The sequence below is a fragment of the Entelurus aequoreus genome, linkage group LG21 (genome assembly GCF_033978785.1).
Source record: "Entelurus aequoreus isolate RoL-2023_Sb linkage group LG21, RoL_Eaeq_v1.1, whole genome shotgun sequence".
In the NCBI taxonomy this organism is placed as follows: Eukaryota; Metazoa; Chordata; class Actinopteri; order Syngnathiformes; family Syngnathidae; genus Entelurus; species Entelurus aequoreus.
In genome coordinates, this window is record NC_084751.1 from 6023087 (window position 1) to 6048086 (window position 25000).

Genomic DNA, 25000 nt, shown 5'->3' on the forward strand with positions numbered 1-25000 from the left:
AGGTGTGTCAATCAACAAGTTAAGCATAGCAACCGGCTGTCAAGTCAACTTGCTGTTTTTGAGCAGCCTGTGTGAAAGATGATGTCAGGTGTGTGTGAAAGATGATCAGGTGTGGGTGTGAAAGATGATATCTAGGGTGTGAGGTGTGAAAGATGATGTCAGGTGTGTGTGAAAGATGATGTCGGTGTGTGTGAAAGATGATGTCAGGTGTGTGTGAAAGATGATGTCAGGTGTGTGATTGATGAGTCAGGTGAAGGATGTCAGGTGTGTGAAGATGATGTCAGGTGTGTGTAAGATGATGTCAGGTGTGTGTGAAAGATGATGTCAGGTGTGTGTGAAAGATGATGTCAGGTGTGTGTGAAAGATGATGTCAGGTGTGGTGAAAGATGATGTCAGGTGTGTGTGAAAGATGATGTCAGGTGTGTGAAAGATGATGTCAGGTGTGTGAAAGATGATGTCAGGTGTGTCGTGAAAGATGATGTCAGTGTGTGTGAAAGATGATGTCAGGTGTGTGTGAAAGATGATGTCAGGTGTGTGTGAAAGATGATGTCAGGTGTGTGTGAAAGATGATGTCAGGTGTGTGTGAAAGGTGATGTCAGGTGTGGGTGTGAAAGATGATGTCAGGTGTGTGTGAAAGATGATGTCAGGTGTGTGAAAGATGATGTCAGGTGTGTGAAGATGATGTCAGGTGTGTGTGAAAGATGATGTCAGGTGTGTGTGAAAGATGATGTCAGGTGTGTGTGAAAGATGATGTCAGGTGTGTGTGAAAGATGATGTCAGGTGTGTGTGAAAGATGATGTCAGGTGTGTGTGAAAGATGATGTCAGGTGTGAAAGATGATGTCAGGTGTGTGAAAGATGATGTCAGGTGTGTGAAAGATGATGTCAGGTGTGTGTGAAAGATGATGTCAGGTGTGTGTGAAAGATGATGTCAGGTGTGTGAAAGATGATGTCAGGTGTGTGTGAAAGATGATGTCAGGTGTGTGAAAGATGATGTCAGGTGTGTGAAAGATGATGTCAGGTGTGTGTGAAAGATGATGTCAGGTGTGTGAAAGATGATGTCAGGTGTGTGTGAAAGATGATGTCAGGTGTGTGTGAAAGATGATGTCAGGTGTGTGTGAAAGATGATGTCAGGTGTGTGAAAGATGATGTCAGGTGTGTGTGAAAGATGATGTCAGGTGTGTGTGAAAGATGATGTCAGGTGTGTGGGAAAGATGATGTCAGGTGTGTGTGAAAGATGATGTCAGGTGTGTGAAAGATGATGTCAGGTGTGTGTGAAAGATGATGTCAGGTGTGTGTGAAAGATGATGTCAGGTGTGTGAAAGATGATGTCAGGTGTGTGAAAGATGATGTCAGGTGTGTGAAAGATGATGTCAGGTGTGTGAAAGATGATGTCAGGTGTGTGAAAGATGATGTCAGGTGTGTGTGAAAGATGATGTCAGGTGTGTGAAAGATGATGTCAGGTGTGTGAAAGATGATGTCAGGTGTGTGAAAGATGATGTCAGGTGTGTGTGAAAGATGATGTCAGGTGTGTGAAAGATGATGTCAGGTGTGTGAAAGATGATGTCAGGTGTGTGAAAGATGATGTCAGGTGTGTGTGAAAGATGATGTCAGGTGTAGCTGTGAAATATGATGTCAGGTGTGTGAAAGATGATGTCAGGTGTGTGTGAAAGATGATGTCAGGTGTGTGAAAGATGATGTCAGGTGTGTGTGAAAGATGATGTCAGGTGTGTGAAAGATGATGTCAGGTGTGTGTGAAAGATGATGTCAGGTGTGTGTGAAAGATGATGTCAGGTGTGTGTGAAAGATGATGTCAGGTGTGTGTGAAAGATGATGTCAGGTGTGTGTGAACGATGATGTCAGGTGTGTGTGAAAGATGATGTCAGGTGTGTGTGAAAGATGATGTCAGGTGTGTGTGAAAGATGATGTCAGGTGTGTGAAAGATGATGTCAGGTGTGTGTGAAAGATGATGTCAGGTGTGTGAAAGATGATGTCAGGTGTGTGAAAGATGATGTCAGTTGTGTGAAAGATGATGTCAGGTGTGTGTGAAAGATGATGTCAGGTGTTGTGAAAGATGATGTCAGGTGTGTGTGAAAGATGATGTCAGGTGTGTGAAAGATGATGTCAGGTGTGTGTGAAAGATGATGTCAGGTGTGTGTGAAAGATGATTTCAGGTGTGTGTGAAAGATGATGTCAGGTGTGTGAAAGATGATGTCAGGTGTGTGAAAGATGATGTCAGGAGTGTGAAAGATGATGTCAGGTGTGTGTGAAAGATGATGTCAGGTGTGTGTGAAAGATGATGTCAGGTGTGTGTGAAAGATGATGTCAGGTGTGTGAAAGATGATGTCAGGTGTGTGAAAGATGATGTCAGGTGTGTGTGAAAGATGATGTCAGGTGTGTGAAAGATGATGTCAGGTGTGTGTGAAAGATGATGTCAGGTGTGTGAAAGATGATGTCAGGTGTGTGTGTGAAAGATGATGTCAGGTGTGTGAAAGATGATGTCAGGTGTGTGTGAAAGATGATGTCAGGTGTGTGAAAGATGATGTCAGGTGTGGTGTCAAGTGAATAAAGTATATATGTGAAAGTGAAAGTATCAGTCAGGTGGCGAGCTAACTTCCTGCCTTGAAGACAGCGAGCACGCTCACTGCAGACTCCACGCAGCCGTCAAAGTTGGAGTGGCTGAAGGCGTCGCCCGCGCACACCAGCAGGGGGCGCTCCAGGACGGTCATGTGACCCGGACAGTCCGCCACTGAGGTCAGCACCTGCAGGGAAGAGGCCAGGTCAAAGGTGAAATGCTGGAGCAGCCAGGGTGACCTTCCTCACCTGTGAGTACCTCCACTTGTGGCACTTGATGCTGATTGGCTGAGGCAGATTGGGGAGGAGCCTGTAGACTTCCCTCAAGACCATGGGCTCAACTTCCTCCTTCTCCTTTTCCAGGTGCTGCAGGCCAAAGGGAGCGCTGCTATGGACCACCAGGGCTGGACCCAGGGGGGCGTGGCCCTCTGGACGTGACAGTGGTGAGGTCTCCCCCGCATCTTCATCATCATCATCATCAGCGCTCCTCACCTGTGCCGCGTTTACGAGGCTCCACGGTGGCGTAGCAGATACACTCGCTGTTGTCACCCTGGTTGTTGTAGTAGCGCACGGCCCACGGCACCTTGATGTCCACGCCAGGTGGGAAGAAGAGCGCCAAGGCGAAGCGTGAAGAATACATCACTGCTTCTAACTGCGCCCTCTGCTGGACAGACAGCACTGACACACCCATTAGTTAACTAATACATCACTCCTAACTTGTATTAAAGTGAGACTATGTCATCAACATAAAGTGTGGCTATGTCATCAACATAAAGTGTGACTATGTCATCAACATAAAGTGTGGCTATGTCATCAACATAAAGTGCGGCTATGTCATCAACATAAAGTGTGACTATGTCATCAACATAAAGTGTGACTATGTCATCAGCATAAAGTGTGGCTATGTCATCAACATAAAGTGTGACTATGTCATCAACATAAAGTGTGGCTATGTCATCAACATAAAGTGTGGCTATGTCATCAACATAAAGTGTGACTATGTCATCAACATAAAGTGTGACTATGTCATCAGCATAAAGTGTGGCTATGTCATCAACATAAAGTGCGGCTATGTCATCAACATAAAGTGTGACTATGTCATCAACATAAAGTGTGACTATGTCATCAACATAAAGTGCGGCTATGTCATCAACATAAAGTGTGACTATGTCATCAACATAAAGTGTGACTATGTCATCAACATAAAGTGTGACTATGTCATCAACATAAAGTGTGACTATGTCATCAACATAAAGTGTGACTATGTCATCAACATAAAGTGTGGCTATGTCATCAACATAAAGTGTGACTATGTCATCAACATAAAGTGTGACTATGTCATCAACATAAAGTGCGGCTATGTCATCAACATAACGTGTGGCTATGTCATCAACATAAAGTGTGACTATGTCATCAGCATAAAGTGTGACTATGTCATCAGCATAAAGTGTGACTATGTCATCAACATAAAGTGCGGCTATGTCATCAACATAAAGTGTGACTATGTCATCAACATAAAGTGCGGCTATGTCATCAACATAAAGTGTGGCTATGTCATCAACATAAAGTGTGACTATGTCATCAGCATAAAGTGTGACTATGTCATCAGCATAAAGTGTGACTATGTCATCAACATAAAGTGCGGCTATGTCATCAACATAAAGTGTGACTATGTCATCAACATAAAGTGTGGCTATGTCATCAACATAAAGTGTGACTATGTCATCAACATAAAGTGTGGCTATGTCATCAACATAAAGTGTGACTATGTCATCAGCATAAAGTGTGACTATGTCATCAGCATAAAGTGTGACTATGTCATCAACATAAAGTGCGGCTATGTCATCAACATAAAGTGTGGCTATGTCATCAACATAAAGTGTGACTATGTCATCAACATAAAGTGTGGCTATGTCATCAACATAAAGTGTGGCTATGTCATCAACATAAAGTGTGACTATGTCATCAGCATAAAGTGTGGCTATGTCATCAACATAAAGTGCGGCTATGTCATCAACATAAAGTGTGACTATGTCATCAGCATAAAGTGTGACTATGTCATCAGCATAAAGTGCGGCTATGTCATCAACATAAAGTGTGGCTATGTCATCAACATAAAGTGTGACTATGTCATCAACATAAAGTGTGGCTATGTCATCAACATAAAGTGTGGCTATGTCATCAACATAAAGTGTGACTATGTCATTAGCATGTGACTTACGTTGTGGCAGGTCTCCTTGCAGCTGCAGTATTTGAGGTACAGGCATGGTCAGGATGACCGAGTCAAAGCGCTCACTGGCGCCATGCTTCCTGTGAACCTCCCATGATGCACCGTGGCGGTACAGGCCAGTCACATGATGCTCCAAGAACAAATCAGCTCCTAGAAATGATGACGCTGCAGTGACAGTTTGTCAGGAAAGTCACATGTCACTCACCTGACTCACACAGGAAGTGTTTGACCACACTGCTCATGCCCAGTGGTGCCACGTAGTTCTGACTCCCCTCTTGGTGTCGCAGTCCTTCTACCACACAGTCCAGAGGACGCAGCACCCCCGCACCCACCAGCTCTGTGTACAGGCTGACATATGTCCCATACTGATGTCAGATACACTATGTCCACTGATACCACACTGATGGCAGATACACTATGTCCAGTGATACCACACTGATGGCAGATACACTATGTCCACTGATACCACACTGATGGCAGATACACTATGTCCACTGATACCACACTGATGTCAGATACACTATGTCCACTGATACCACACTGATGGCAGATACACTATGTCCACTGATACCACACTGATGGCAGATACACTATGTCGAGTGATACCACACTGATGGCAGATACACTATGTCGAGTGATACCACACTGATGGCAGATACACTTATGTCCACTGATACCACACTGATGGCAGATACACTATGTCCACTGATACCACAATGATGGCAGATACACTATGTCCACTGATACCACACTGATGGCAGATACACTATGTCCACTGATACCACACTGATGGCAGATACACTATGTCCACTGATACCACACTGATGGCAGATACACTATGTCCACTGATACCACACTGATGGCAGATACACTATGTCCACTGATACCACACTGATGGCAGATACACTATGTCCACTGATACCACACTGATGGCAGATACACTATGTCCAGTGATACCACACTGATGGCAGATACACTATGTCCAGTGATAACACACTGATGGCAGATACACTACGTCGAGTGATACCACACTGATGGCAGATACACTATGTCGAGTGATACCACACTGATGGCAGATACACTATGTCGAGTGATACCACACTGATGGCAGATACACTATGTCCACTGATACCACACTGATGGCAGATACACTATGTCCACTGATACCACACTGATGGCAGATACACTATGTCCAGTGATACCACACTGATGGCAGATACACTATGTCCAGTGATAACACACTGATGGCAGATACACTACGTCGAGTGATACCACACTGATGGCAGATACACTATGTCGAGTGATACCACACTGATGGCAGATACACTATGTCGAGTGATACCACACTGATGGCAGATACACAGTGCAAAAGTCCAAAAGTATTGGAACAGTGAGTCCAATTTGTTTATTTTTGTTGTAGACTGAAAACATTTGGGTTTGACATGAAAAGATGAATATCCATCCATCCATTTTCTACAGCTGGTCCCTTTCAGGGTCACGGGGGTGCTGGAGCCTATCTCAGCTGCATTCGGGCGGAAGGCGGGGTACACCCTGGACAAGTCACCACCTCATCACAGGGCCAACACAGATAGACAACATTCACACACTAGGGCAAATTTAGTGTTGCCAATCAACCTATCCTCAGGTGCATGTCTTTGGAGGTGGGAGGGGCCTATCCCCAGGTGCATGTCTGGAGGTGGGAGGGGCCTATCCCCAGGTGCATGTCCTTGGAGGTGGGAGGGGCCTATCCCCAGGTGCATGTCTGGAGGTGGGAGGGGCCTATCCCCAGGTGCATGTCTGTGGAGGTAGAAGGGGCCTATCCACAGGTGCATGTCTGGAGGTGGGAGGGGCCTATCCCCAGGTGCATGTCTGTGGAGGTAGAAGGGGCCTATCCACAGGTGCATGTCTGTGGAGGTAGAAGGGGCCTATCCACAGGTGCATGTCTGGAGGTGGGAGGGGCCTATCCCCAGGTGCATGTCTTTGGAGGTGGGAGGGGCCTATCCCCAGGTGCATGTCTTTGGAGGTGGGAGGGGCCTATCCCCAGGTGCATGTCTGGAGGTGGGAGGGGCCTATCCCCAGGTGCATGTCTGGAGGTGGGAGGGGCCTATCCCCAGGTGCATGTCTTTGGAGGTGGGAGGGGCCTACCCCCATGGTGCATGTCTGTGGAGGTGGGAGGGGCCTATCCCCAGGTGCATGTCTTTGGAGGTGGGAGGGGCCTACCCCCATGGTGCATGTCTGTGGAGGTGGGAGGGGCCTATCCCCAGGTGCATGTCTGGAGGTGGGAGGGGCCTACCCCCATGGTGCATGTCTTTGGAGGTGGGAGGGGCCTACCCCCATGGTGCATGTCTGTGGAGGTGGGAGGGGCCTATCCCCAGGTGCATGTCTTTGGAGGTGGGAGGGGCCTACCCCCATGGTGCATGTCTTTGGAGGTGGGAGGGGCCTACCCCCATGGTGCATGTCTGTGGAGGTGGGAGGGGCCTATCCCCAGGTGCATGTCTTTGGAGGTGGGAGGGGCCTACCCCCATGGTGCATGTCTTTGGAGGTGGGAGGGGCCTACCCCCATGGTGCATGTCTGTGGAGGTGGGAGGGGCCTACCCCCATGGTGCATGTCTGTGGAGGTGGGAGGGGCCTACCCCCATGGTGCATGTCTTTGGAGGTGGGAGGAAGCCGGAGTAGAACCCACACAGTCACGGGGAGAACATGCAAACTCCACACAGAAAGATCCCGAGCGCAGGATCGAACCCAGGATGTTCTTATTGTGAGGCAGACGCACTAACCCCTATTCCACCGTGCTGCCTAAGATGAATATGGGACATTTATTTCCAGGTATTTACATCTAGATCTGGGGCCGCATTTATCAAGCGTCTTAGAGTGCCATTTTACACTTAAGTCCTGAGAATTTGCGAAATTTAGTCCTACTCTCAAACTTAAGAATAAAAGCTATTTATCAACGTTTTGACTAGACGTGTTGACTATGACGTGTGCAATACTGGAGGTGACTATGACGTGTGCAATACTGGAGGTGACTATGACGTGTTGACTATGACGTGTGCAATACTGGAGGTGACTATGACGTGTTGACTATGACGTGTGCAATACTGGAGGTGACTATGACGTGTTGACTATGACGTGTGCAATACTGGAGGTGACTATGACGTGTTGACTATGACGTGTTGACTATGACGTGTGCAATACTGGAGGTGACTATGACGTGTTGACTATGACGTGTGCAATACTGGAGGTGACTATGACGTGTTGACTATGACGTGTGCAATACTGGAGGTGACTATGACGTGTTGACTATGACGTGTGCAATACTGGAGGTGACTATGACGTGTTGACTATGACGTGTGCAATACTGGAGGTGACTATGACGTGTTGACTATGACGTGTGCAATACTGGAGGTGACTATGACGTGTTGACTATGACGTGTGCAATACTGGAGGTGACTATGACGTGTTGACTATGACGTGTGCAATACTGGAGGTGACTATGACGTGTTGACTATGACGTGTGCAATACTGGAGGTGACTATGACGTGTTGACTATGACGTGTGCAATACTGGAGGTGACTATGACGTGTTGACTATGACGTGTGCAATACTGGAGGTGACTATGACGTGTTGACTATGACGTGTGCAATACTGGAGGTGACTATGACGTGTTGACTATGACGTGTGCAATACTGGAGGTGACTATGACGTGTTGACTATGACGTGTGCAATACTGGAGGGGACTATGACGTGTTGACTATGACGTGTTGACTATGACGTGTGCAATACTGGAGGTGACTATGACGTGTTGACTATGACGTGTGCAATACTGGAGGGGACTATGACGTGTTGACTATGACGTGTGCAATACTGGAGGTGACTATGACGTGTTGACTATGACGTGTGCAATACTGGAGGTGACTATGACGTGTTGACTATGACGTGTGCAATACTGGAGGTGACTATGACGTGTTGACTATGACGTGTGCAATACTGGAGGGGACTATGACGTGTTGACTATGACGTGTGCAATACTGGAGGTGACTATGACGTGTTGACTATGACGTGTGCAATACTGGAGGTGACTATGACGTGTTGACTATGACGTGTGCAATACTGGAGGGGACTATGACGTGTTGACTATGACGTGTGCAATACTGGAGGGGACTATGACGTGTTGACTATGACGTGTGCAATACTGGAGGTGACTATGACGTGTTGACTATGACGTGTGCAATACTGGAGGTGACTATGACGTGTTGACTATGACATGTTGACTATGACGTGTGCAATACTGGAGGTGACTATGACGTGTTGACTATGACGTGTGCCATACTGGAGGTGACTATGACGTGTTGACTATGACATGTTGACTATGACGTGTGCAATACTGGAGGTGACTATGACGTGTTGACTATGACGTGTGCAATACTGGAGGTGACTATGACGTGTTGACTATGACGTGTTGACTATGACGTGTGCAATACTGGAGGTGACTATGACGTGTTGACTATGACGTGTGCAATACTGGAGGTGACTATGACGTGTTGACTATGACGTGTTGACTATGACGTGTGCAATACTGGAGGTGACTATGACGTGTTGACTATGACGTGTGCAATACTGGAGGGGACTATGACGTGTTGACTATGACGTGTTGACTATGACGTGTGCAATACTGGAGGTGACTATGACGTGTTGACTATGACGTGTGCAATACTGGAGGTGACTATGACGTGTTGACTATGACGTGTGCAATACTGGAGGTGACTATGACGTGTTGACTATGACGTGTGCAATACTGGAGGTGACTATGACGTGTTGACTATGACGTGTGCAATACTGGAGGTGACTATGACGTGTTGACTATGACGTGTGCAATACTGGAGGTGACTATGACGTGTTGACTATGACGTGTGCAATACTGGAGGTGACTATGACGTGTTGACTATGACGTGTGCAATACTGGAGGTGACTATGACGTGTTGACTATGACGTGTTGACTATGACGTGTGCAATACTGGAGGTGACTATGACGTGTTGACTATGACGTGTGCAATACTGGAGGTGACTATGACGTGTTGACTATGACGTGTGCAATACTGGAGGTGACTATGACGTGTTGACTATGACGTGTGCAATACTGGAGGTGACTATGACGTGTTGACTATGACGTGTGCAATACTGGAGGTGACTATGACGTGTTGACTATGACGTGTGCAATACTGGAGGGGACTATGACGTGTTGACTATGACGTGTGCAACGAGGAGGAGCCTGTGTTGGAGGAGAAGACAAGGAGGAGGAGTCTGTGTTGGAGGAGAAGACAAGGAGGAGGAGTCTGTGTTGGAGGAGAAGACAAGGAGGAGGAGTCTGTGTTGGAGGAGAAGACAAGGAGGAGGAGTCTGTGTTGGAGGAGAAGACAAGGAGGAGGAGTCTGTGTTGGAGGAGAAGACTAGGAGGAGGAGTCTGTGTTGGAGGAGAACACAGAGAGGGAGGAGCCTATGTCGGGGGCACCGAGAGGGAGGAGCCTATGTCGGGGGCACTGAGAGGGAGGAGCCTATGTCGGGGGCACTGAGAGGGAGGAGCCTATGTCGGGGGCACTGAGAGGGAGGAGCCTATGTCGGGGGCACTGAGAGGGAGGAGCCTATGTCGGGGGCACAATACAGGAGCACTTAAAAAGAGGCCGACTGCAGGCAGGCTGAGTGAGTAAAAGGCTCTTAAAGTCATTCTAGTTAGTATGTCATAACAATGTGAAGTTTCGTAAAGTCATTCTAGTTAGTATGTCATAACAATGTGAAGTTTCGTAAAGTCATTCTAGTTAGTATGTCATAACAATGTGAAGTTTCTTAAAGTCATTCTAGTTAGTATGTCATAACAATGTGAAGTTTCTTAAAGTCATTCTAGTTAGTATGTCATAACAATGTGAAGTTTCTTAAAGTCATTCTAGTTAGTATGTCATAACAATGTGAAGTTTCTTAAAGTCATTCTAGTTAGTATGTCATAACAATGTGAAGTTTCTTAAAGTCATTCTAGTTAGTATGTCATAACAATGTGAAGTTTCTTAAAGTCATTCTAGTTAGTATGTCATAACAATGTGAAGTTTCTTAAAGTCATTCTAGTTAGTATGTCATAACAATGTGAAGTTTCGTAAAGTCATTCTAGTTAGTATGTCATAACAATGTGAAGTTTCTTAAAGTCATTCTAGTTAGTATGTCATAACAATGTGAAGTTTCTTAAAGTCATTCTAGTTAGTATGTCATAACAATGTGAAGTTTCGTAAAGGCATTCTAGTTAGTATGTCATAACAATGTGATGTTTCTTAAAGTCATTCTAGTTAGTATGTCATAACAATGTGAAGTTTCTTAAAGTCATTCTAGTTAGTATGTCATAACAATGTGAAGTTTCTTAAAGTCATTCTAGTTAGTATGTCATAACAATGTGAAGTTTCGTAAAGGCATTCTAGTTAGTATGTCATAACAATGTGATGTTTCTTAAAGTCATTCTAGTTAGTATGTCATAACAATGTGAAGTTTCGTAAAGTCATTCTAGTTAGTATGTCATAACAATGTGAAGTTTCTTAAAGTCATTCTAGTTAGTATGTCATAACAATGTGAAGTTTCTTAAAGTCATTCTAGTTAGTATGTCATAACAATGTGAAGTTTCTTAAAGTCATTCTAGTTAGTATGTCATAACAATGTGAAGTTTCTTAAAGTCATTCTAGTTAGTATGTCATAACAATGTGATGTTTCTTAAAGTCATTCTAGTTAGTATGTCATAACAATGTGAAGTTTCTTAAAGTCATTCTAGTTAGTATGTCATAACAATGTGATGTTTCTTAAAGTCATTCTAGTTAGTATGTCATAACAATGTGATGTTTCTTAAAGTCATTCTAGTTAGTATGTCATAACAATGTGAAGTTTCTTAAAGTCATTCTAGTTAGTATGTCATAACAATGTGAAGTTTCGTAAAGGCATTCTAGTTAGTATGTCATAACAATGTGATGTTTCTTAAAGTCATTCTAGTTAGTATGTCATAACAATGTGAAGTTTCGTAAAGTCATTCTAGTTAGTATGTCATAACAATGTGAAGTTTCTTAAAGTCATTCTAGTTAGTATGTCATAACAATGTGAAGTTTCTTAAAGTCATTCTAGTTAGTATGTCATAACAATGTGAAGTTTCTTAAAGTCATTCTAGTTAGTATGTCATAACAATGTGAAGTTTGTACATACATGAAGATATATGTTTGGACAGTTCATTCATCAAATGTGTTGACCCAGCACACTAAAAAGATCCTGACATTGAAGACATAAGGTTTGGTGCATCATGATACACCTTGGTATGGGCTGCAATATCACGATGGTATAGTGAGTAAACCTTCATTAGGGACAACCCAGGTCAAAGTTCTAGAATGTTATATGCAGAGACAAATGTGTCCTACCTGTGGTGAGACTGAGCATATTCATGTGTGGCCGTGATGTACTGCGCTCCTATGTCCGCCGAGTGAGACTGGGAGTCAGGAGGACGAGACGTGCACATCCTTCCACCTACACACACACACAAACAGACACACACACACACACAGACACACACACAGACACAGACACAGACACACACACACAGACACAGACACACACACAGACACAGACACACACACACAGACACACACACACAGACACAGACACAGACACAGACACAGACACACACACAGACATACACACACACACACACACACACACACACACACACACACACACACACACACACACACACACAAGGCATTTGATAAGTCATCACCATCATCATCGGCGGTCACTCGAAACGAGTATGACTGTCCTCCGAAGGGTCCCTATATGGAGGACGCCTGTGCGTGGAATCTTTTAATGTGGGGAGACTGGTGCACGGTCAGCCACCACACAGTCCTTGGCATTGAGCGGGCCAGGGTCCAGTGGCATGGAAACCAAGACGACTGGGGACCCGTCTTTGCTGCAGCCTTCATCCGCCTTCCCAGCCGTTGTGGTGCATTCCGCTGCCGCCATCTTCCGCCTGGTCCACCGTTGAGGCGGTTTTCACTATTCGCCCATAGCTGGGGTTATTTACCCATAGCTGGGACAGGGGTTGACTGGGCACCAGGGCATGTCCACACACCGGTGGGCCTGCATGCCCCGTCTCTGGGGCCCCCTGCTGCTCCGAGATCCCGTACAACTTAGCCTGGAACCGCGAGGTTCCAGTTACCGTGTGTGGCCACGAGGAGGCATGTACGAGTCTTGACAATGGAGAGGCTATGTACCGGCTGAGGAGGCTTATGCACTCGGCTCCTCTTTTCGCCCTCTGAGACAGAGGGCTAGCCGGCGGCACTAGCTGAAAGCAATGAGTATCAGGCAGAAGCAGCATGCAGCATAGCAAGCAAAAGCGGCATGCAGCATGCACTAACTACAGGTACTACTACTCCAAGGCTACTGCACTAGACGCATCACATCGCCCTGTGCGATGTTTTCTGCACACACACACAATTTGATAAGTGGACAGCTACAGACTACACAAGTAGTGGTCCATATTCAACTCTTCTTGATTGTTTACAAAACTAAGCCACGCAAAACTACGCTAGCTAAACAAAACTAAGCCACGCAAAACTACGCTAGCTAAACAAAACTAAGCCAAGCAAAACTACGCTAGCTAAACAAGACTAAGCCAAGTTAAACTAAGCTATACTTAAGTAAACCAAACTAAGCTAAGCTAAGCTAAGCTACATGACAAGTGACGGACATGAAGAGTTTCTCACCAGAACCTCTGGCCTTGTCCCAGACCACAATGTGGACTTTGTTGTCCATGTTCCTCCGCAGCAGACACGCACACAGACTACCTGTCAGACCCGCTCCCACGATCAGAACCCGGGACATGTTGAAGTCTCCAGTCAGGCACAGCGAAGACACTCTCACCGGAAGTGACGTTTTCTGCTTCCGCTGGGTCAGAGTTGAAGCGAGAGCGACATCAAAGTCTCCTCTACAAGTACAACCATACTTGTATTTCTCCTTAAGTGTCCTCTACAAGTACAACCATACTTGTATTTCTCCTTAAGTGTCCTCTACAAGTACAACCATACTTGTATTTCTCCTTAAGTGTCCTCTACAAGTACAACCATACTTGTATTTCTCCTTAAGTGTCCTCTACAAGTACAACCATACTTGTATTTCTCCTTAAGTCTCCTCTACAAGTACAACCATACTTGTATTTCTCCTTAAGTCTCCTCTACAAGTACAACCATACTTGTATTTCTCCTTAAGTGTCCTCTACAAGCACTAGTATTTCTCCTTATGCCATGTCACTATACATCATAACTTCATCATTTATTCTTTTACAACCATTTTTCAAACACCTTTATTTATAAAGTTCAACATTTACAAACAAACATGGAAAAAAAAATCATCGTTTTAAACTGTGTCCTTTGGCCGACGTGACACCTCACGTGACGTCACATCCGGAGTCACATGGTCTAAAGTCGGCTGAGCCAAGATTCCGGTGAGTACACGAGCTGCGTAAAACTACACAACTTAATCTTTAATCACACGCAAATTGTCGTGTTTTTGTGTCACAAAACTGCTGTTGAACGCTTCTTGTTTTCACCTACCATCAATTGATGAACGTGGACCCCGACCTTAAACTAGTTCAACAACTTATTGGGGTGTTACCATTTAGTGGTCAATTGTAGGGAATATGTACTGTACTGTGTAATCTACTAATACAATAGAATATGTACTGTACTGTGTAATCTACTAATACAATAGAATATGTACTGTACTGTGTAATCTACTAATACAATAGAATATGTACTGTACTGTGTAATCTACTAATACAATAGAATATGTACTGTACTGTGTAATCTACTAATAAAAGTTTCAACCAATCAAAAAAAACCTTTGACCTCCGTGATCAGACACATTTTTTGTTTTGGAGCTGACTTCCGGTTGATGAAGAGACCTGGGATTTGAACAATAGCAACACGTTGAAATATGTGTGTGTGTGTGTGTGTGTGTGTGTGTGTGTGTGTGTGTGTGTGTGTGTGTGTGTGTGTGTGTGTGTGTGTGTGTGTGTGTGTGTGTGTGTGTGTGTGTGTGTGTGTGTGTGTGTGCAGACACCATGCAGAGTTTGCTATGTTTGATGCTGCTGTCGGCTGTGGGCGTGGCTAAAACATCACCTTTTACCGCACCGCCGCCATTGGACCCTGAAGTCCATATGAACATTGTGAGGACAACATTCTGCTGCAGGTTGCCATGGTTACTGTGTCAGCAACACCCCAGTGTGTGTGTGTGTGTGAGCAGACAGAGATCATCAGGAGGTGGGGCTACCCGGCGGAGGAGCACCAGGTGCTGACGGAGGACGGCTACATCCTGATGGTCAACAGGATTCCTGGAGGGCTGAAAAAGACACAAGGTGAGGTCAGGTGTGATGTCATCAGTCTACTGCTCATCACACAAGGTGAGGTCAGGTGTGATGTCATCAGTCTACTGCTCATCACACAAGGTGAGGTCAGGTGTGATGTCATCAGTCTACTGCTCATCACACAAGGTGAGGTCAGGTGTGATGTCATCAGTCTACTGCTCATCACACAAGGTGAGGTCAGGTGTGATGTCATCAGTCTAGGTCAGGTGTGATGTCATCAGTCTAGGTCAGGTGTGATGTCATCAGTCTACTGCTCATCACACAAGGTGAGGTCAGGTGTGATGTCATCAGTCTACTGCTCATCACACAAGGTGAGGTCAGGTGTGATGTCATCAGTCTACTGCTCATCACACAAGGTGAGGTCAGGTGTGATGTCATCAGTCTACTGCTCATCACACAAGGTGAGGTCAGGTGTGATGTCATCAGTCTACTGCTCATCACACAAGGTGAGGTCAGGTGTGATGTCATCAGTCTAGGTCAGGTGTGATGTCATCAGTCTAGGTCAGGTGTGATGTCATCAGTCTACTGCTCATCACACAAGGTGAGGTCAGGTGTGATGTCATCAGTCTACTGCTCATCACACAAGGTGAGGTCAGGTGTGATGTCATCAGTCTAGGTCAGGTGTGATGTCATCAGTCTACTGCAGTGGTCCCCAACCACCGGGCCGCGGCGATTGGTACCATTATTTTATTATTTTTTTTTAAAATTAAATAAACATAAAAAAAACACATTTTATAAATGATATATCAATGTAGATCAATACAGTCTGCAGGGATACAGCCCGTAAGCACACATGATTGTATTTCTTTATGAAAAAAAAAAAAAAAAAAGTTTTTTAAATTTGAGCGATGCAGCAGCTAGCAGCTAGCTACATGCTGAGTGAGATGGTTGCTAGAAAGAAAGAAAGCAAACAAAAAGAGCGATGCAGCAGCTAGCAGCTAGCTACATGCTGAGTGAGATGGTTGCTAGAAAGAAAGAAAGCAAACAAAAAGAGCGATGCAGCAGCTAGCTACATGCTGAGTGAGATGGTTGCTAGAAAGAAAGAAAGCAAACAAAAAGAGCGATGCAGCAGCCAGCAGCTAGCTACATGCTGAGTGAGATGGTTGCTAGAAAGAAAGAAAGCAAACAAAAAGAGCGATGCAGCAGCTAGCAGCTAGCTACATGCTGAGTGAGATGGTTGCTAGAAAGAAAGAAAGCAAACAGAAAGAGCGATGCAGCAGCCAGCAGCTAGCTACATGCTGAGTGAGATGGTTGCTAGAAAGAAAGAAAGCAAACAAAAAGAGCGATGCAGCAGCCAGCAGCTAGCTACATGCTGAGTGAGATGGTTGCTAGAAAGAAAGAAAGCAAACAAAAAGAGCGATGCAGCAGCTAGCAGCTAGCTACATGCTGAGTGAGATGGTTGCTAGAAAGAAAGAAAGCAAACAAAAAGAGCGATGCAGCAGCCAGCAGCTAGCTACATGCTGAGTGAGATGGTTGCTAGAAAGAAAGAAAGCAAACAAAAAGAGCGATGCAGCAGCTAGCAGCTAGCTACATGCTGAGTGAGATGGTTGCTAGAAAGAAAGAAAGCAAACAAAAAGAGCGATGCAGCAGCCAGCAGCTAGCTACATGCTGAGTGAGATGGTTGCTAGAAAGAAAGAAAGCAAACAAAAAGAGCGATGCAGCAGCCAGCAGCTAGCTACATGCTGAGTGAGATGGTTGCTAGAAAGAAAGAAAGCAAACAAAAAGAGCGATGCAGCAGCTAGCAGCTAGCTACATGCTGAGTGAGATGGTTGCTAGAAAGAAAGAAAGCAAACAAAAAGAGCGATGCAGCAGCTAGCAGCTAGCTACATGCTAAGTGAGATGGTTGCTAGAAAGAAAGAAAGCAAACAAAAAGAGCGATGCAGCAGCCAGCAGCTAGCTACATGCTGAGTGAGATGGTTGCTAGAAAGAAAGAAAGCAAACAAAAAGAGCGATGCAGCAGCCAGCAGCTAGCTACATGCTGAGTGAGATGGTTGCTAGAAAGAAAGAAAGCAAACAAAAAGAGCGATGCAGCAGCCAGCAGCTAGCTACATGCTGAGTGAGATGGTTGCTAGAAAGAAAGAAAGCAAACAAAAAGAGCGATGCAGCAGCTAGCAGCTAGCTACATGCTAAGTGAGATGGTTGCTAGAAAGAAAGAAAGCAAACAAAAAGAGCGATGCAGCAGCTAGCAGCTAGCTACATGCTGAGTGAGATGGTTGCTAGAAAGAAAGAAAGCAAACAAAAAGAGCGATGCAGCAGCTAGCAGCTAGCTACATGCTGAGTGAGATGGTTGCTAGAAAGAAAGAAAGCAAACAAAAAGAGCGATGCAGCAGCTAGCAGCTAGCTACATGCTGAGTGAGATGGTTGCTAGAAAGAAAGAAAGCAAACAAAAAGAGCGATGCAGCAGCTAGCAGCTAGCTACATGCTGAGTGAGATGGTTGCTAGAAAGAAAGAAAGCAAACAAAAAGAGCGATGCAGCAGCTAGCAGCTAGCTACATGCTAAGTGAGATGGTTGCTAGAAAGAAAGAAAGCAAACAAAAAGAGCGATGCAGCAGCCAGCAGCTAGCTACATGCTGAGTGAGATGGTTGCTAGAAAGAAAGAAAGCAAACAAAAAGAGCGATGCAGCAGCTAGCAGCTAGCTACATGCTAAGTGAGATGGTTGCTAGAAAGAAAGAAAGCAAACAAAAAGAGCGATGCAGCAGCTAGCAGCTAGCTACATGCTGAGTGAGATGGTTGCTAGAAAGAAAGAAAGCAAACAAAAAGAGCGATGCAGCAGCTAGCTACATGCTGAGTGAGATGGTTGCTAGAAAGAAAGAAAGCAAACAAAAAGAGCGATGCAGCAGCCAGCAGCTAGCTACATGCTGAGTGAGATGGTTGCTAGAAAGAAAGAAAGCAAACAAAAAGAGCGATGCAGCAGCTAGCAGCTAGCTACATGCTGAGTGAGATGGTTGCTAGAAAGAAAGAAAGCAAACAGAAAGAGCGATGCAGCAGCCAGCAGCTAGCTACATGCTGAGTGAGATGGTTGCTAGAAAGAAAGAAAGCAAACAAAAAGAGCGATGCAGCAGCCAGCAGCTAGCTACATGCTGAGTGAGATGGTTGCTAGAAAGAAAGAAAGCAAACAAAAAGAGCGATGCAGCAGCTAGCAGCTAGCTACATGCTGAGTGAGATGGTTGCTAGAAAGAAAGAAAGCAAACAAAAAGAGCGATGCAGCAGCCAGCAGCTAGCTACATGCTGAGTGAGATGGTTGCTAGAAAGAAAGAAAGCAAACAAAAAGAGCGATGCAGCAGCTAGCAGCTAGCTACATGCTGAGTGAGATGGTTGCTAGAAAGAAAGAAAGCAAACAAAAAGAGCGATGCAGCAGCCAGCAGCTAGCTACATGCTGAGTGAGATGGTTGCTAGAAAGAAAGAAAGCAAACAAAAAGAGCGATGCAGCAGCCAGCAGCTAGCTACATGCTGAGTGAGATGGTTGCTAGAAAGAAAGAAAGCAAACAAAAAGAGCGATGCAGCAGCTAGCAGCTAGCTACATGCTGAGTGAGATGGTTGCTAGAAAGAAAGAAAGCAAACAAAAAGAGCGATGCAGCAGCTAGCAGCTAGCTACATGCTAAGTGAGATGGTTGCTAGAAAGAAAGAAAGCAAACAAAAAGAGCGATGCAGCAGCCAGCAGCTAGCTACATGCTGAGTGAGATGGTTGCTAGAAAGAAAGAAAGCAAACAAAAAGAGCGATGCAGCAGCCAGCAGCTAGCTACATGCTGAGTGAGATGGTTGCTAGAAAGAAAGAAAGCAAACAAAAAGAGCGATGCAGCAGCCAGCAGCTAGCTACATGCTGAGTGAGATGGTTGCTAGAAAGAAAGAAAGCAAACAAAAAGAGCGATGCAGCAGCTAGCAGCTAGCTACATGCTAAGTGAGATGGTTGCTAGAAAGAAAGAAAGCAAACAAAAAGAGCGATGCAGCAGCTAGCAGCTAGCTACATGCTGAGTGAGATGGTTGCTAGAAAGAAAGAAAGCAAACAAAAAGAGCGATGCAGCAGCTAGCAGCTAGCTACATGCTGAGTGAGATGGTTGCTAGAAAGAAAGAAAGCAAACAAAAAGAGCGATGCAGCAGCTAGCAGCTAGCTACATGCTGAGTGAGATGGTTGCTAGAAAGAAAGAAAGCAAACAAAAAGAGCGATGCAGCAGCTAGCAGCTAGCTACATGCTGAGTGAGATGGTTGCTAGAAAGAAAGAAAGCAAACAAAAAGAGCGATGCAGCAGCTAGCAGCTAGCTACATGCTAAGTGAGATGGTTGCTAGAAAGAAAGAAAGCAAACAAAAAGAGCGATGCAGCAGCCAGCAGCTAGCTACATGCTGAGTGAGATGGTTGCTAGAAAGAAAGAAAGCAAACAAAAAGAGCGATGCAGCAGCTAGCAGCTAGCTACATGCTAAGTGAGATGGTTGCTAGAAAGAAAGAAAGCAAACAAAAAGAGCGATGCAGCAGCTAGCAGCTAGCTACATGCTGAGTGAGATGGTTGCTAGAAAGAAAGAAAGCAAACAAAAAGAGCGATGCAGCAGCTAGCAGCTAGCTACATGCTGAGTGAGATGGTTGCTAGAAAGAAAGAAAGCAAACAAAAAGAGCGATGCAGCAGCTAGCAGCTAGCTACATGCTGAGTGAGATGGTTGCTAGAAAGAAAGAAAGCAAACAAAAAGAGCGATGCAGCAGCTAGCAGCTAGCTACATGCTGAGTGAGATGGTTGCTAGAAAGAAAGAAAGCAAACAAAAAGAGCGATGCAGCAGCTAGCAGCTAGCTACATGCTAAGTGAGATGGTTGCTAGAAAGAAAGAAAGCAAACAAAAAGAGCGATGCAGCAGCCAGCAGCTAGCTACATGCTAAGTGAGATGGTTGCTAGAAAGAAAGAAAGCAAACAAAAAGAGCGATGCAGCAGCTAGCAGCTAGCTACATGCTGAGTGAGATGGTTGCTAGAAAGAAAGAAAGCAAACAAAAAGAGCGATGCAGCAGCTAGCAGCTAGCTACATGCTGAGTGAGATGGTTGCTAGAAAGAAAGAAAGCAAACAAAAAGAGCGATGCAGCAGCTAGCAGCTAGCTACATGCTGAGTGAGATGGTTGCTAGAAAGAAAGAAAGCAAACAAAAAGAGCGATGCAGCAGCTAGCAGCTAGCTACATGCTGAGTGAGATGGTTGCTAGGGCGGGAAAGACATTCAAAGAAGGTGAATTCATTCAAAAGTGCATGTTAGATTTTTTTAAAGAAATCTTTTCTTGCGGCCCATCCTCACCCAGTTTCTGCATCACGTGGCCCCCAGGTACTTTGACTTTGAGGCCCCTGATCTAACATCCAGTGGCCCCCAGGTACTTTGACTTTGAGGCCCCTGATCTAACATCCAGTGGCCCCCAGGTACTTTGACTTTGAGGCCCCTGATCTAACATCCAGTGGCCCCCAGGTACTTTGAGGCCCCTGATCTAACATCCAGTGGCCCCCAGGTACTTTGAGGCCCCTGATCTAACATCCAGTGGCCCCCAGGTACTTTGACTTTGAGGCCCCTGATCTAACATCCAGTGGCCCCCAGGTACTTTGACTTTGAGGCCCCTGATCTAACAGGTCCCAGAAGAGCAGTTTTCCTCCAACATGGCCTCCTGGCGGCCGGCAGCAACTGGATCACCAACCCGCCTCCTTCCAGTCTGGGCTACGTGCTCGCTGACGCCGGCTGTGATGTGTGGCTGGGGAACAGTCGAGGGAACACCTGGTCCAGGAAACACCAGAAGCTCCGCCCAGATCAGGACGACTTCTGGAGGTTCAGGTACGCTCACCTGACTGTCCAGCATGGTTTCTACTCAAGTGTGTACGTGTGTGTGTGTACGTGTGTGTGTGTGTGTGTGTGTGTGTGTGTGTGTGTGTGTGTGCGTGCGTGCGTGCGTGCGTGCGTGCGTGCGTGCGTGTGTGTGTGTGTGTGTTTGCGTGCGTGTGTGTGTGTGTGTGTGCGCAGTTACGATGAATTGGCTCTGAAGGATCTACCTGCAGTTGTGGACTACATCCTAAAGGAGACCGGCCAAGAAGACATTGTGTACATCGGACACTCTCAGGGAACCACCATAGGTAACACACACACACACACACACACACACACACACACACACACACACACTCACACACACACACACACTTAAGTAGAAGCCAGAGTGAACATTGTGTGTGTGTGTGTGTGTGTGTGTGTGTGTGTGTGTGTGTGTGTTTGCAGCATTCATGGCGTTCTCCACGCTGCCACAACTGGCTGCCAAGATCAAGTTGTTTGTTGCTTTGGCTCCCGTGGCAACCGTGTCCTTTACCAGCAGCCCTTTGACCAAACTGTCTCTGCTGCCCAACTTCCTGCTTTGGGTACGACATGCTAACAGTCACATGACATCATCACACTAATGATAACATGCTAACAGTCACATGACATCATCACACTAATGATAACATGCTAACAGTCACATGACATCATCACACTAATGATAACATGCTAACAGTCACATGACATCATCACACTAATGATAACATGCTAACAGTCACATGACATCATCACACTAATGATAACATGCTAACAGTCACATGACATCATCACACTAATGATAACATGCCAACAGTCACATGACATCATTTCATTACACCGCTGTGTTATGTAACATGCTAACAGTTACGTAACATGCTAACAGTTATGTAACATGCTAACAGTTACGTAACATGCTAACAGTTACTTAACATGCTAACAGTTACTTAACATGCTAACAGTTACTTAACATGCTAACAGTTATGTAACATGCTAACAGTTACTTAACATCCTAACAGTTACGTAGCATGCTAACAGTTATGTAACATGCTAACAGTTACTTAACATGCTAACAGTTACTTAACATGCTAACAGTTGTGTAACATGCTAACAGTTACGTAACATGCTAACAGTTACTTAACATGCTAACAGTTACTTAACATGCTAACAGTTACGTAACATGCTAACAGTTACTTAACATGGTAACAGTTACTTAACATGCTAACAGTTATGTAACATGCTAACAGTTACGTAACATGCTAACAGTTATGTAACATGCTAACAGTTACGTAACATGCTAACAGTTACTTAACATGCTAACAGTTACTTAACATGCTAACAGTTGTGTAACATGCTAACAGTTACATAACATGCTAACAGTTACTTAACATGCTAACAGTTACTTAACATGCTAACAGTTACGTAACATGCTAACAGTTACTTAACATGCTAACAGTTGCGTAACATGCTAACAGTCACATGACAGAGCTTGCTGTCCCACAGGACCTGTTTGGAAGGCGGGACTTCCTGCCTCAGAGTCACATGATCAAGTGGTTTGCAGAGCATGTTTGTGCCAAGCGTCTGCTCAATGAGTTGTGTGGAAATCTCTTCTTCATCCTGTGTGGCTTTGATGAGAAGAACCTCAACATGGTTAGTGTCTCCATCATCTTCATCATCTCTATCTTCTCCATCATCTCCATCATCTCCATCATCTCTATCATCTCCATCATCTCCATCATCTCTATCTTCTCCATCATCTCCATCATCTCCATCATCTCTATCATCTCCATCATCTCTATCTTCTCCATCATCTCCATCATCTCTATCTTCTCCATCATCTCTATCTTCTCCATCATCTCTATCTTCTCCATCATCTCCATCATCTCCATCATCTCTATCTTCTCCATCATCTCTATCTTCTCCATCATCTCCATCATCTCCATCTCTCCATCATCTCCATCATCTCTATCTTCTCCATCATCTCCATCATCTCCATCATCTCTATCATCTCCATCATCTCCATCATCTCTATCTTCTCTATCTTCTCCATCATCTCCATCATCTCCATCATCTCTATCATCTCCATCATCTCCATCATCTCCATCTTCTCCATCATCTCTATCTTCTCCATCATCTCCATCATCTCTATCTTCTCCATCATCTCCATCATCTCTATCATCTCCATCATCTCCATCATCTCCATCATCTCTATCTTCTCCATCATCTCCATCATCACTATCTACTCCATCTTCTCCATCATCTCCATCGTCTCTATCTTCTCCATCATCTCCATCATCTCTATCATCTCCATCATCTCTATCTTCTCCATCATCTCTATCTTCTCCATCTTCTCCATCATCTCCATCATCTCTATCTTCTCCATCATCTCCATCATCTCCATCATCTCCATCATCTCTATCTTCTCCATCATCTCCATCATCTCTATCTTCTCCATCTTCTCCATCATCTCCATCATCTCTATCTTCTCCATCATCTCCATCATCTCCATCATCTCCATCATCTCCATCTTCTCCATCATCTCCATCATCTCTATCTTCTCCATCATCTCCATCATCTCTATCATCTCCATCATCTCCATCATCTCTATCTTCTCCATCATCTCCATCATCTCTATCTTCTCCATCATCTCTATCTTCTCCATCATCTCCATCATCTCTATCTTCTCCATCATCTCTATCATCTCCATCATCTCTATCTTCTCCATCATCTCTATCTTCTCCATCTTCTCCATCATCTCCATCATCTCCATCTTCTCCATCATCTCCATCATCTCCATCATCTCCATCATCTCTATCTTCTCCATCATCTCCATTATCTCCATCATCTCCATCATCTCTATCTTCTCCATCATCTCTATCTTCTCCATCATCTCCATCATCTCTATCTTCTCCATCATCTCCATCATCTCCATCATCTCTATCTCTCCATCATCTCTATCATCTCCATCATCTCCATCTTCTCCATCATCTCCATCATCTCTATCTTCTCCATCATCTCCATCATCTCCATCATCTCTATCATCTCCATCATCTCCATCATCTCTATCTTCTCCATCATCTCCATCATCTCTATCTTCTCCATCATCTCCATCATCTCTATCTTCTCCATCATCTCTATCATCTCCATCATCTCCATCATCTCCATCATCTCTATCTTCTCCATCATGTCCATCATCTCCATCATCTCCATCATCTCTATCTTCTCCATCATCTCTATCATCTCCATCATCTCCATCATCTCCATCATCTCTATCTTCTCCATCATGTCCATCATCTCCATCATCTCCATCATCTCTATCTTCTCCATCATCTCCATCATCTTTATCTTCTCCATCATCTCCATCATCTCCATCATCTCTATCATCTCCATCATCTCCATCATCTCTATCTTCTCCATCATCTCTATCTTCTCCATCATCTCCATCATCTCTATCTTCTCCATCATCTCTATCATCTCCATCATCTCCATCATCTCCATCATCTCTATCTTCTCCATCATGTCCATCATCTCCATCATCTCCATCATCTCTATCTTCTCCATCATCTCCATCATCTTTATCTTCTCCATCATCTCCATCATCTCCATCATCTCTATCATCTCCATCATCTCCATCATCTCTATCTTCTCCATCATCTCCATCATCTCTATCTTCTCCATCATCTCTATCATCTCTATCTTCTCCATCATCTCCATCATCTCTATCTTCTCCATCATGTCCATCATCTCCATCATCTCCATCATCTCTATCTTCTCCATCATCTCTATCTTCTCCATCATCTCCATCATCTCTATCTTCTCCATAATCTCTATCATCTCCATCATCTCTATCTTCTCCATCATCTCTATCTTCTCCATCTTCTCCATCATCTCCATCATCTCCATCTTCTCCATCATCTCCATCATCTCCATCATCTCTATCATCTCCATCATCTCTATCTTCTCCATCATCTCC

The 25000-nt window shown here is 44.8% G+C and overlaps 2 protein-coding genes across 3 annotated transcripts in view; one reads left to right on the forward strand and one right to left on the reverse strand.

Moving 5' to 3' along the window:
* Window positions 1-2092: 2092 nt before the first annotated feature.
* On the reverse strand, window positions 2093-13725 carry LOC133638849 (renalase-like). 2 transcript variants are annotated; one of them, XM_062031842.1, is made up of 7 exons: window positions 13577-13725; window positions 12236-12341; window positions 5008-5150; window positions 4794-4952; window positions 3065-3250; window positions 2822-3000; window positions 2093-2760 (listed from the first exon to the last, which is right to left on the reverse strand). In XM_062031842.1, exons 1-7 carry the CDS (start codon window positions 13692-13694, stop codon window positions 2608-2610), a joined length of 1044 nt encoding a protein of 347 aa, XP_061887826.1. In that variant the 5' UTR covers window positions 13695-13725; the 3' UTR covers window positions 2093-2607. The 2 variants fall into 2 exon arrangements, with proteins under 2 accessions (XP_061887826.1, XP_061887827.1); XM_062031843.1 differs by having other exon boundaries at window positions 2620-2760; window positions 2832-3000.
* A 522-nt stretch (window positions 13726-14247) lies between these two features.
* The window catches only part of LOC133638850 (lysosomal acid lipase/cholesteryl ester hydrolase-like), an 18104-nt gene continuing 7351 nt past the window's right edge, over window positions 14248-25000 (forward strand). Inside the window, exons 1-7 of the mRNA XM_062031844.1 lie at window positions 14248-14313; window positions 14927-15036; window positions 15114-15225; window positions 20820-21018; window positions 21205-21314; window positions 21457-21593; window positions 22531-22677. Coding sequence (XP_061887828.1) covers window positions 14932-15036; window positions 15114-15225; window positions 20820-21018; window positions 21205-21314; window positions 21457-21593; window positions 22531-22677 — 810 coding nt within the window. The 5' untranslated portion in view covers window positions 14248-14313; window positions 14927-14931. The remainder of the gene's footprint in view (window positions 14314-14926; window positions 15037-15113; window positions 15226-20819; window positions 21019-21204; window positions 21315-21456; window positions 21594-22530; window positions 22678-25000) is intronic.

Bases quoted from the DNA above. Each gene is read 5' to 3' on its own strand.
- LOC133638849 (XM_062031842.1), bottom strand. From the start codon at position 13,694: ATGTCCCGGGTTCTGATCGTGGGAGCGGGTCTGACAGGTAGTCTGTGT. The intron at 4,953-5,007 runs GTGAGTGACATG...CATCATTTCTAG, and splicing joins ACACTTCCTGTGTGAGTCAG to GAGCTGATTTGTTCTTGGAG. The intron at 2,761-2,821 runs GTGAGGAAGGTC...TCTTCCCTGCAG, and splicing joins ACAAGTGGAGGTACTCACAG to GTGCTGACCTCAGTGGCGGA.